This window comes from Vombatus ursinus, unplaced genomic scaffold, assembly GCF_900497805.2.
Source record: "Vombatus ursinus unplaced genomic scaffold, bare-nosed wombat genome assembly UNPS02001419.1, whole genome shotgun sequence".
Lineage (NCBI taxonomy): Eukaryota > Metazoa > Chordata > Mammalia > Diprotodontia > Vombatidae > Vombatus > Vombatus ursinus.
In genome coordinates, this window is record NW_020941197.1 from 5,032,526 (window position 1) to 5,045,706 (window position 13,181).

The 13,181-nt window shown below is 39.2% G+C and overlaps 1 protein-coding gene across 5 annotated transcripts in view; it reads left to right on the forward strand.

Moving 5' to 3' along the window:
* The window catches only part of SH3KBP1 (SH3 domain containing kinase binding protein 1), a 434,394-nt gene that overhangs the window by 355,129 nt on the left and 66,084 nt on the right, over window positions 1–13,181 (forward strand). For all 5 annotated transcript variants that reach the window (XM_027866157.1, XM_027866165.1, XM_027866172.1 and 2 more), the window contains one exon: window positions 1,834–1,941. In XM_027866157.1, coding sequence (XP_027721958.1) covers window positions 1,834–1,941 — 108 coding nt within the window. The remainder of the gene's footprint in view (window positions 1–1,833; window positions 1,942–13,181) is intronic.

Below are 13,181 nucleotides of genomic sequence, written 5' to 3' on the forward strand. Positions count from 1 at the left end.
GTACACACACACACACACACACACACACACATACACACATTATATATCTCCTTGATTTACATTTACAGAAAAAGAGTAGAAAGTAGAAAGTATTGGTACAGTGACTAAGTGGATATATATTTAGTCATAAAAATGAAGAGCTGCATATTCCTTTAAAATTGGTAGGAGTGTTATGTTCCAAGTTTGGCCTTGGAAAAGTGTTCAGAAAATGAACCTTTCTCCCTTCTTTGCAGAGGTAGGGGACAGTGGTTATGGAATATTGTATATATGGTCAAACATAATTAAAACATTTGGTTTGCTGAAGTACTTCCCTGGCCTTTTTTAAAAAAAATTTTTCCAAGGAAAGTGTTATATTTTCTGGTAAGGAAAGTGATATATTTTGAAATAACGGTAATTAAAAACAGAAGATATAAATAAAAATGAGATTTTAAAATTTAGTAGTAATGAGTGACCTATCAGTCTTTAAAATAGAGCAGAAGAAAATTTTCAGTATCATCTAGTCCATAGGTATCAAACACATGACCCATGGATTGCCAAAGTAAAATGTGATTGGGAAATATGTAACAAAATAAATAAAATACGATAGAACATAGAGAATGGCTATATGTGGTTTTCTAAGCTAGTATGCTGCCGACAAGATCTCTGTGTGATTTTCAGGCTGCCTTTTCTCTTTGAGCTGGTTACCACTGCTGTAGTCCAGCCTCTCACCTAATTCAGGATTGTTCTCTGTGACATCCTAGCAGGTAGCTAGGCACCCTTTCTTTCAACAGAGCATCCATGGGAAGCTGGAGTCAAAGGACCTGAGTTTGAATCCTTCTGCTTACTCAGTGTGACTTTGGGGAAAGTCACAAAACTTCTTTCAGGGCTCAGTTTTCTCATGTCTAAAAGGTAGGAGTTGGATGAGCCATGAAGCCCTTTCTGGCCTTAAACCTCAGATGCTCTGAAATGGTGGGGCCCAACTCAAAAGAAACAGTGCCCCTAAGCCATATAGGAGGATCCCTGCAGGCTGCATTCTGACTTAGTTCTAAATGTAATATTATCCATGTTTTATTGTTTTTTTAATTTGTTTTCTTAAATATTTCCCAATTACATTTTAATCTGGCACAAGTTGTTCTCTGGAGTATTGTGGGTTATGTGTTTGATTCCTTTGCTATAAAACTATGATGATACTTTTAGGGGCTGGGAACTCATTAACTTCAGACCACCCATTCCATTTTTGGATAGTCCCATTTTTTAAAGCTATTTTGAGCCTAAATTTACCTTCTAATAACCTTTACCCAGCCTTCTTATGCCTTTCCTCTGTATAGTCTGCACACCAGTGGCACTGACCTCTTTGCTGTTTCTTGCACAGAGCACTCTAAATCCTCATTCCAGGCATTTCCCCTGGCTGTCCCTTATACCTGGTGTTATTTTCCAGCTCATATCTGCTACCTGGTTTCCCTGGCTTCCTTCAAATGTCAGATAAAATCCCACCACCTATAAAAAGCCTTTCTTTATCCCCAATTTATCCTGTATCTAGTTTGTATATAGTTGTTTGCATTAGACTGTAAGATCCTTGAGGGGAGGCACTTTTTTTTTTGCCTTTCTTTATTATTCCAGCACTTGACACAGTGCCTGGCACATAGTAGACTCTTAATAAATGTTTATTGATTGACCAGCTGTCCTCAGGATCCATTTAGAATGCCTAATATCCCTTTTACATGAATGGGGCTCACTCCATGTTTATTATGCAGGTCATTCCAAAAGTTTTAGTGGCAGAGAGAGAGAGAAAGAAAGGGAGAGAGAGAGTGTGTGTGTCTCCTGTTTCTCAGTTTCTGCCTTTTTATATCTTAGGACTGCATCGATGTAGGCTGGTGGGAAGGAGAACTGAATGGGAGACGAGGAGTGTTTCCAGATAACTTTGTGAAGCTTCTCCCACCTGACTTTGAAAAGGAGGGGAATGTAAGTATTCCTTTTTTGTTTGTTTGTTGGTTGGTTGGTTTATAAGCTCTGAAGAGGTGGGATTTCTCTTCTTCTCTAGGAATTCCACTTGGCAAGCTCCCTAATATGTCTCTGTCCTTTGTGCTGGTTGGCACAACCTCCACTTACTGGTGTCCACGTGGGCAGGTTGGCTCTGAAGACCGTTCTGTGTCTTGCTGTTCTTTCTGTGCCGGGTTCACATGTAATTCTCTCAGTCTTTCTTTGTGGGCCCCATTTTTGTTTTCATCTTGGCCTCTTTGACTTTTGTGCTGAAAGATGGTTTGGCTCCATTGAGCCGCCCCATCTTGGATAGGTTGAACACTGGGTGGATGTCGGATGTCTTTGCTGCAAATGCTTTCAACATGAAAGGAGAGAATAGATGTGAAACACTTTGAAAAGTTAAAATTGCCGTCTCTATAAATGTGAGGTGATGGTGATATAATATTGATAACAACACTGTACTGGCCAAGTTCAACAGTGAGCCATTTCTTCTTCTTCTTTCCCTACCTGATCGTCATCCATACTAGCTCGCCATAGAGGAGCTGTTTCTGTTCCTTTCCAATCTGTCCTTCAGTATGGGCCATGCTTGCAGTGAGCATAGATGCAGTATTGGCGAACTGACCTCCCACCAAAACTGTAGCTCTGTTGATCCCTTCTTAACATTTGTAGTGAATATGCATATGTGAAACACAGTGATCCTGTATGCTCTTAGACTGTCCTGGTGTCCAATACTGAAGGTCAACCAGTCAGTCAACAAGCATTTATTAAGTGGTTTCTGTGTGCCAGGCAGTCCTGGTTTCAGGGGACTAATTGTGAGTGTTGGAGAGATGATCAGACCTTTCTATTTATTCCCAAACATTTTGCAGGGCATATTGTCTAAATGGAGGGTTATTTGGTTAAAGCTACCTCCCCGCTACTAGAAGGTAAGAGCAGAACTTAACACACAGCTCATTAGAGTTCAGCATGGTTTATTGAAGCATATTAAATCTGGCTGAACTTACAGTGAGTACAGGGGATGTGGAAACTACCAGGGCCCCTCTCAGGTCCTTCCAGATGAAGGATATTTTCCTCCAGGCTTGAAGAGTTCTTGGTGCTTGGTAAGGCCTTCAGTATACTAATACAACTATTAGCATCTGTGTGAGGTAAGCAGGACAAGTCTTCAATAGGAATGGAATTTGAGGCTAGATCAGTCTTAGTAATTTACACAGAAAAAAATGCTGTTTCTGATCCTGGTCCGCTTTTCTCACTGTCTTTGAAGACCTGGCATTATTACTTAGCTACTGCACGTGTGACTGAGCTTGTGGACATATTATTTTGAACTTGTGATTGGTCCATCGGTCAATGTTGCCAACTTTGGCAGACATTCAAGAACCTCGGTACCCCCATATGAAGGTGCTTATTAACTGGGAAGAACCTATGATAGACAGGTTTTCATAATTAGCCCAAGGATGTCATACCTTGTATTTATCTCAAGGCCTGTAGTCTGCCTAGCCAACTCAAGAAGCAATTAATTAAGCTCTTACTCAAGAGGCAAGGAGCTCACAGTCTAACAGGAGACAAGTAAACAACTACGTACAAACAAGATACATACAGGATATGTTCAAGATTATCTCAGGGGGAAGGCGCTAGCATTAAGGAGGATTGAGAAAGGCTTCTTGTAGAAGATTTTAGCTGACACCTGAAGTGAGCCAGGGAAGCCAGGAGGTGAGGATAAGGAGGGAGAGAATTCTACACAAGGAGGAGAGCCAGTGAAAGTGCCTGGAGTCAGGAGAGGGACTGCAAGAAGGACAGTGCCACTAAGTTGCAGAATACATAGAGTGGAGTAAGGTGTCAGAAAACTGGAAAAGTAGAAAGGGATTACTAGTCACTTATTTGTTCAGGTGCTAATATTTATCTTGGAAACAATCTGGGAATTATTATCTTAGCACGGAGTGAGGTAAAGCCTTTTGCAAAAGTTACAAAGAAAAGGAAAAAAAACCTTGAAATTTTGTCACACAAATTCAAATTATAACGGAGAAGACTAGTAACTCAACATACAAGCAGAGAGGATTGAAATAAGTCCTGTTTAATGCCAATGTTTCTTCTCCTTAAGAAGAAGTATCTGCAAATGGGGATTACATTTGCAGTATTTTGTATGTAATAAGTAATAAATGGAGTAACTTGGTTTATCTAGCCTCACTTCTGCTGGTAAAAATTTGTATATCCAAGCACTTAGACATGGTTATTTTTAATAATATTTTATTTTTCCCCAATTACATGTCAAAACCATTTTTAACATTTTTTTAAATTTTGAATTCAAAATTCTGTTCCTCTGTCCCCTTCCTGAAACGTGTAAGCAATCTGATATGGGTTATACATGTGCAATCATGTAAAACATTACCTGGACATGGTTATTAAAATAAGTCACTCAGTAATGAAAAGGCTACCCAGGACAGATGACCTTGAAGCCACTTTCCTCTTTTCTCTCAGTTCTTTATTGTTTAGCCGTTCTAGTCTTCATCTTTCTCTTAGCAGTCAAAATTTTTATCTTGGAGAAAAAAGGTCCTCAATTCTCCTTTCTAGACCATACCCATCAGTAGCTGACATTTAGGTAGCACTTCAGAGTTTGCAAAGTACTTTACATAGATTACCTGTTTTGATCCTTATAATACCCTTGTGAATTAGGTGCTACTGTTATTCTCCTCGTTACTGTGGCAGTTAGATAGAGCAAAGGATAAAGTGTTGAAGTTGAAATCCAGAAGACCTGAGTTCAAATGCTGCCTTAGACACTTAATAACTGTGTGACTCTGAACAAGTCATATAACTTCTCCAAGCCTCAGTTTTCCCATCATTAAAGTGGGGGTATAAAATATATATTTCCTGGATGGTTGAGGTGATCAAATGAGATAGTATCTGTAAAGTACTTTGGGAGTCTTAAAGTACTACATAGATACTAGCTCTTATTATTATTACTGATGAGGAAACTGGGGCTCATAGAAAAAGGAAGAAAACAATTTATTAAGCTTCTTCTTTGTGCCAGGCACTTTGCTAAAAGCTTTACAAATATTATCTCATTTGTTCCTCATAACAACCCTGGGAGATAAATGCTAATATTATCCCAATTTTATAGTTAAGGAAACTGAGGTAAACAGAGGGTAAGTGATTGATCAGGGTCACACAGCTAGTGTCTGAAGTCAGGTTTTAACTTAGGCCTTCCTAATTCTAGGCCCAGCGTTCTATCCGCTGAACCACTTAGATGCCTCTGAAGATTAAGTGACTTTTCTATAGTCATGTGTCAGCAGTGAGATTTGAACCCCCATCTTATTTTTTTGTTTTTTATTTTTTTGTTTTTTGGTGAGACAATCAGAGTTCAGTGATGTCAGTGTGTAAGTATCAAGTGTCTGAGGCTGGATTTGAACTCAGGTCTTCCTGACTCCACGGCCGGTGCTCTATCTACTGTGCCCACTTAGCTGCCCTGCACCCCGGTTTTCTTGACTCCAAAGCTAGCATTCTCTGCATTTTGCCACCCTACATCTCTTGGTAGTAGGACAAAATAGAACATTATTATCATAATGTCAAATCCTACCTTTGAAATCCTGCCCATATTCAAGGAGGGTAATAAATTCAGAAAACAAGGCAGGGTACATCATTAACAAGAAAAAGAACTCTTCCACTAAGCAGTAGCTAACTCTACCTCCTTTAGTTTTTTATTATTAATTTATTTTTAGTTTTCAACATTCACTTCCGCAAGATCTCAAGTTCCAGATTTTCTCCCCATCTCCCCCCACCCCAAGACAGTGTGCATTCTGAATGCCCCTTCCCCCAGTCTGCCATCCCTTCTATCACTCCCCCCCTTCTCTTATCCCCTCCCCTTTCTGTTTTCCTGTAGAGCAGGATAGATTTCTGTGCCCCATTGCCTGTATATCTCTACCTTCTTTAATGAGCACATCAGAGGGACTGAATTAAAATCAGTTTAGAGAATTAGCCAATGGAAGGAGCACAGGGAGCGATTTGGTGGTGACAGGATTTAACTCGAGCAGAACTTTGCTTCTTAGTCCAGCACACGTGTATTTCCCAGCAGAGTTTTGAGACCATATCCAACTCCCAAGAGGGGCTGACCTGAAGTAAGATTTTGAAGGATGGGGACGTTTGTTATCTGTCCCTTCCTACTTCCCACTTTATGGCCCTCTTACCTACCTCAGTAGGCTGGTATTCTTATGATAGGTCCCATCTGCTAAGTGCATCCACTTCATAAGGGGATACCCTTCTCTGCAGATAGCCTCTTGCTTCATACTTCTCCCTGTCCATGTTTGGTTCTCAGCTGTTTTTCATATTGAAAAGGAATTGTATGGTATTAATAGCAGGCCACAAACTTAAAGTGTAACTCTTTCCATGGATAATTTGCATTTGAATAGAAAATTCTTATTATCCGAAGGAGTGACTCTCTAATGGTGAAATTTCCGGCCCTAGAGACTGGCTGTAGAGAAAATTTTAAAATGCTCTCAAATTATATCATGTGGGCAGCTGACTGTTTCCTTCGTGTGTAAATATAAAGCCAGCCAGCCAGGCCTTTGAGTCCTTTCTTATGTATTTTTACAGGCTGAATACTTGAGGGATCAGTGATAAAAATCTTTAGATGTAGATCTTTATATAAAATCTTGAAATATGAAATATATCAATAAAATATATTATCTTAAAAATAATATAAAAATAAAAATAATGGGGCAGCTAAGTGGCACAGGAATAGAGCTCTGGACTTGGGGTCAAGAGGACCTGAGTTCAAATCCGACCTCAGACATTTGACACTTACTAGCTGTGTGACCCTGGGCAAGTCACTTAACCCTGATTGCCTCACCCCCCAAAAAATAATAATAACAATATGCACACCTATATATGTGTGTGTGTGTATATATATATATATGTATATACATATATTTTAACCTATATATTCCTAAAACATCTGTATGTATATACATATATATTTATATACTCGTAATAGATTTGTATCTTTTAGTTCCTTTAGTTCTTTATATGTAGTAGGTACTTTAAAAGTAGTAGTTTATAGAATGAATATACATGTGTGTATCTATAAACATACATGTAATATATACATATATAAACATGTATGCTTCTACAGAAAGAATCTCTACCCTCTACCCCTACTCCCTGATTAGTCAATCCCAACTTTCAAGATATTAAAACCAAGCTGATATTATATCCTTGCTAAATCATGTTAAGCCTGTCAAATTTTACATAACATCAATAATGATAATAATAATAATCAGCAGTGTGATACAGTGGATAGAGAACCAGCTTCGGAATCCAGGTTCAAGTCTTGTCTCTGAAACATACAGGCTGTGGGATCCTGAACACAACGTGTGAACTTCTCAGTTTCCCAGACACTTCTAAGACTATTAAGTTGCAAAGCATGTGACCTGTTGCTTGGATAATTTTCTTAGAAATTTCCTTAGAGGAAACTGCTTAGAGTCTATGGAATTTTGTCGAATTGAATTGAATCTAGGATTTCATTGAATGAAATCACAGATCTGGGCCAAAAAACCAAAAAGGATTGACTTTGGTCTAAAAATATTTTCAGGTTTTCATAGGATATTATCTTTTATCTTTTTTTGTCTCTATCTTTTTCCTCTTATTTTTAAGGACATTATCTCATTTGAGCCATGTGTAGGGTTTCTTTCCTTTCACACACCCATGAATTTGGGAATCCCATGGAAAATAACTCTCCATTAACTGTCATACTTCCTGTAAACACTTAGATTTCTGAGATTAGTCTTAATAATACTTTTAATGCACTTATCTGCTAATATGACCTAGGCAATAGAAATCAGTGACGGCTTTGAGCTCTGTATCTCCAGGAAGGATCTTTGTGTGTATATAAGGGATCCCTGTACAGCATTGGTATCAAACTCAGATAGAAACAGGGGCTTCTAATCCATACATAAGGATCTCTGCAGCTCACATATTGATTTAGTCTTGAAATGTAATGTTATCTATGTTTTATTGTATTTTTATTTATTTTGTTAAATATTTTCCAATTACTTTTTAATCTGGTTTGGGCTACAATGGGTAGTGTTGTGGGGCCATGTATTTGATACCTCTGCTATAGAGAACAAATGAGAGTATATGCTCTCTTCAATGGTCCCAGGACCTCCATTTTGGGAAGAGACCCAGGCTAGCAAACCTTTATCCCCCTCCCATCTAGGCTTCTAACATCTGAACAGTTCCACCTTCTGAGTATAAATTTGACCCTCCAACAAAACTTCCATAGCTGACAAAACTTGACTATTTTCTCACAGTACCAAAAACTTATTCACATACTGACTTTCAAGTCTTGGATTTTGGTTCTGTAGATCTGGGTCTGTAGCACAGCTTTTGTCCCTCCTTCGGTGATGAGGGATGATTCTGATATGCTGTCATCAGTCTTTGGTCAACAGACTACATCATCAGTGTCCTTACTGCCTTTATTAAACACTAATAAATGCAAGGTGAAAGGCAGTAAGTCCCATTTCTGACGCATATTGGCTATGTGACACTGGATGGTGCCCCCAGGGCAATTCTCTAAGATAATAAGTTGCTGAATAATCTCTGATTTTCATTGGTAAAGGGAATTCCCTCGCTGGGAATCCTATACATGAGGAAAATCACAGGACCACCCTTTCCCTGTCTTATTCCCTAGAGTCCCCACCCCATTCCCCATTGTCCAAGGTGCTGGTAGGGGACATGTACATGCACAGGTGGTCCGTTCCATGCCTGGAATGTTCTCTCTCCTCTGCTCTGCCTACTGGCCTCACTCGCTTCCTTGAAGTATTTCCATATTAACATCTTTTTCTTTACTGGAAGACTTCTCAACCCCTCTTAATTCTAATGTTTTTCTTCTGTTAAACTTCCTATTTATCCTTGTTCCATATATGTTTGTATACATTTACATATATTGTAATCTAATGTTATATATTATATCTTATTATGTTATATTACTATTATATGTGATGTATAGGTTTATAGCTTGTTCTGTATATGTTTGTTTGCATGTTGTCTCCCATATTAGACTGTAAGCTCTCTGAGGGAAGAAATTATATTTTGCTTCTTTCTGTATCTCTAAAACTTAGCACAGTGCTTGGTATGCAGTAGGAGCTTAATAAATGTTTATTGATTGATTGATGTACATGAAATAAATAAAACAATGTAGAAGCGGAGAGAATACAAATAACTGGGATGGAGAGGGAGCAGGAAAGGCCTCACTTTATATAGGAGGTTACACTTGCATTATCCTTTGAAGGAAGCAAGGGATTTATTAGGCAAAGGTGAAGAGCAAATTTATTCTAGATAAAGGGGAGCACATATGCAAAGGCATAGAAGAGGACGAGGGAGTATTTCATATGGGTAACACTTAGTAGGCCAGTTTTACTGGAATATAATGTGTGTGTAAGGGAATAAAATAAAATATGGCTGGCAGGCTAGGTAGGAGGCAGATAGTAGGTATTTAAATGTCAGCCTGGGGATTTTGTATTTTATCCTAAAGGCAATAGGGTGCCTTTGAATATTTTTGAATTGGGAATGGGTGACTGTCAGATCTGTGTTTTAGAAAAATATCAGTTTGGTAGCTGTGGGAAGGAGCAACTAGGTGGTATAGAAGATAGAACATGCCAGGCCTGGAGTCAAGAAGACTCATCTCCCTGAGTTCAAATCTGTCCTCAGATACCTACCACTAGTGGGACCCTGGAAAAGTCACTTAACCCTGTTTGCCTCGGTTTTTTCATCTGCAAAATGAGCTGGAGAAGGAGATGGTAAACCACTCCAGTGTCTTTGCCAAGAAAACCCTAAATGGTGTCATGAAGAGTTAGACACAACTGAAAAATAACTGAAAAACAACAGCAAATCCGTGGGAGGCATAAACTGGAGAAAGGAGGGCCTGGAGAGCCATTAGAAGGCTGTTTCAATAGTCTTCAATAAGGCAGCAGGTGGTAAACTGGACAGACCAGAAGACCTGGATTGAAATCTGGTCTCAGACACTTACTACCTGTGTGACCCTAGACAAATCACTTAGACTCTGTCTGCCTCAGTTTCCTTATGTGTAAAACAGGGAAAATCATAGTACCTACCTCCCGGGGTGGTTGCAAGGATAAAATGAGATATTTTTAATTGCTTTGCAGTTACTAAAGTGCTACATAAATTCTAGCTGTTAGCTATTATTATTATTATTATTATTATTATTATTATTAAAGTCTAGTCAAGAGATGATGATAACCTGCACTGACAGAGAGACAATATGAACACAGAGAAGGAGACAGATGTAAGAAGTGCTACCTTAATAAGCCTCCCTCTGGGAATCCAAACACTCTTCTAGAGAGAGACCTCAGGAGTGAGGCCACTGCTCATCTCTGGACACGGGGTAGATACTACCCTGACATTAGGTGGTTTTTATGTACTGTGTGGCAGAAATCACGGTTGATATAACACATTGCTGCCTGTGTACTCTGATTCACCACGCTGTGATGTGACGTTTCAGAAGGACTCCAGCTGGGACCTTGTCAGCTACCACAATCAGGAGCTGTCCGCATAGCCGGTCTTAGCCGTCTTGCCTTCCTTCTTAAAGGAGCACAACGGTGTTCTGCAGCTTCCCCTGTGTCACCTTGCCCAGGAATCTCAGCGGCCGTGTTGCCCCAGTCATGGAAAGTCGTGATGTAAGAACCCAAAAAAGGAACTTGAGATCATCAGTCTTTACCGTTCTTCATGACTCTGAGTGGAACCTTACTTTGTCAACTTACTTGTCAAAGCCTGAGGCAAAACCGTAGAATCTCAGTATTGGAGGGGAACTCGCAGACCATCTAATCCCACCCATCGCTGAAAGACATCTTCCTACAGGAGACCCAACAGGCGGCCATCCAGCCTCTGCTGCAGGTCCTCCAGGGAAAGCAGGCTCACTGCCTCCTGAGGCAGCCCTTTTCTACCCTTAGGCAGCTTTGTTAGCTATTTTCCCATCCGTTGTTCTTAGTTCTGTTCTCTGGGGCCAAGAACAGGAAGTCCAATCAAGTTTATTATTATTATTATTGTTATTATGAAGAAGTATTTATTAAGCTCCTGTTCTGTGCCAGGCACTGTGCTAAGCTCTGGAGATACAGGAAAGGCAAAAAACAGTCCTTGCTCTTAAGAAGCTCACAGTGTAATGAGGGAGACAACATGCAAACAGATATATATGTTGTTGCTGAGTCGTTTCAGTTGTGTCTGACTCATCGGGTTTTTCTCCCCAAAGATACTGGAGTGGTTTGCCATATCCTTCTCCAGCTCATTTTGTGAATGAGGAAACTGAGGCAACCGAGGTTAAGTGACTTGCCCCGGGCTCACGCAGCTAGTAAACGTCTAAGGTCAAATCAGAACTCATTTATCCTCCTGACTTCAGGGCCAGCACTCTATCTACTGTGCTGCCTAGCTGCCCCCAACAAGTGTACGTAAATAAGAGGTTTACAAGAAAAGTGGGAGGTAGTATCAGAGAAAAGGCACTGAAATTAAGGAGGACTAGCTTAGTCTTCTTTCAGAAGGTGAAACTTTAGCTGGAACTTGAAGGAAGGCATCAAGCCATCTGTAAAATGAGGAATTGAGAATATCTGGTCTCTAAAACGGCTCTTTGAGCTCTCAATACCAGCATTGTTTTTTATTTGATTCATACACATACTTCAAGACTGTAGAAGAGTGTACTAACCCTGAATATCAACAGTCACCACCTGTTTTCACATACCTTTAGCTTAGCTTGCATGTGTAATAAATTTACATAATCTAAATTATGCAAATTAGATGGCAAATGCCATGAGGGCAGAGACCATGTCTTAATTATCTTTATTTTTTATCCTCTGGGGCCTACCTAGCACAGTGTTTTGCATATGCCAATTGCTTAATAAATGGCTGTTGCATAAATCAATGAATGAATGATCGATTGATTGATTGGTTTAAGAAAGGATACAATGGCTGTCAGAGTTTTTTAAAAATACTTTCAGTATGACATTTCATTTTGGCAAGCACTCGGTTTATTGCATATAATTTTTTCCTTAGTTTATAAAGCCAACCAACCTTGTATTTCCTGTTATTAAAAGTTCATTATTGTCACATTCTTATTTTATAGGAGATTTTAAGATTGAGTGATTGGAGACCAGGCTGTAATTTGCCAAAAGTTGATGTTGTAATGATAATCAGAATCATTAACATGTAGTCACTGTGTGGATGAGGGAATATGAAACAGTTGGCCACCTGTTTTAGACAGATGTCATCTTGTCTTGCCAATGGCTGTGGTTTAAATCACTCACCAGGGAAGGAGGAGAAATTCTTATGATTTAGGGGGAGAGAAGGAAGCAGCATTCATCCAATGAGACAGTTCTTGAGCTCTGTTGAAACTGCTCAAAAATTCTTTGGTGAATTCTGGTGATTTTATGCAAGGGCATGGATTCAAGCATTTACTTAGCAACATATGGAAGTCCTGGCTGTGTTTCCAAGAAAGTGGTCTCCAGGTTCTATCGAGCCCGGATGTCTCTGGGTCTGTGCCTAAATGATCAATGCTGGGAGAGCAATGATTTATCTCTTGTTGCAGATTTTAGATTCTGTTAGCTATTTATGTTACAAGCAAGAGTCTATGAGGATCTATCCTGGGTCCTGACATTAACGTGGGATGCCACAGACAAAATAGTAAATACTCTGAAGGCTTGATCAAGCAGCTACAAAGCAATTTTCATAGACTATACTAATTATATTAGAACAAAGTGGAATTTCAGTTCTTGTGAGACCAGAAGAAACTATTTCCCAGAGTCATTCTTTCCCAAAATAAAAATCCAGGAAGAAAGGTTTAGGCTTTTTTTTTTTTTTTTTTTGTGAGAAAATAATTTCCAAAAGGGACAGAGAAGCCTGAGACTCTGGTTCAGAAGGACAGAGTGGAGAAACAGAACAAGAAAAAAAAAAAACTCAGATAGCAATAAAGTGTTTTTGTTGGGTTTTTTTTTTTTGTTTTTTTTTTTGGCTAGGCAATGAGGTTATGTGACTTGCCCAAGGTCACGCAGTAAAGTGTTTCTGGTCATGTGTCCTTCAGACTGAAAGATTTTCAAGCTGGAAAGTTTGAAGCTGAATTTCTCTCCATCTTCCAACTAGCTTGAAAGATTAAAATGCTTAGTTTTTCACATTCCTCCAAAAATAAATATTTATCTCTTGTTTATAAGATGCAATACAACCTGAAAAATAACCCAACA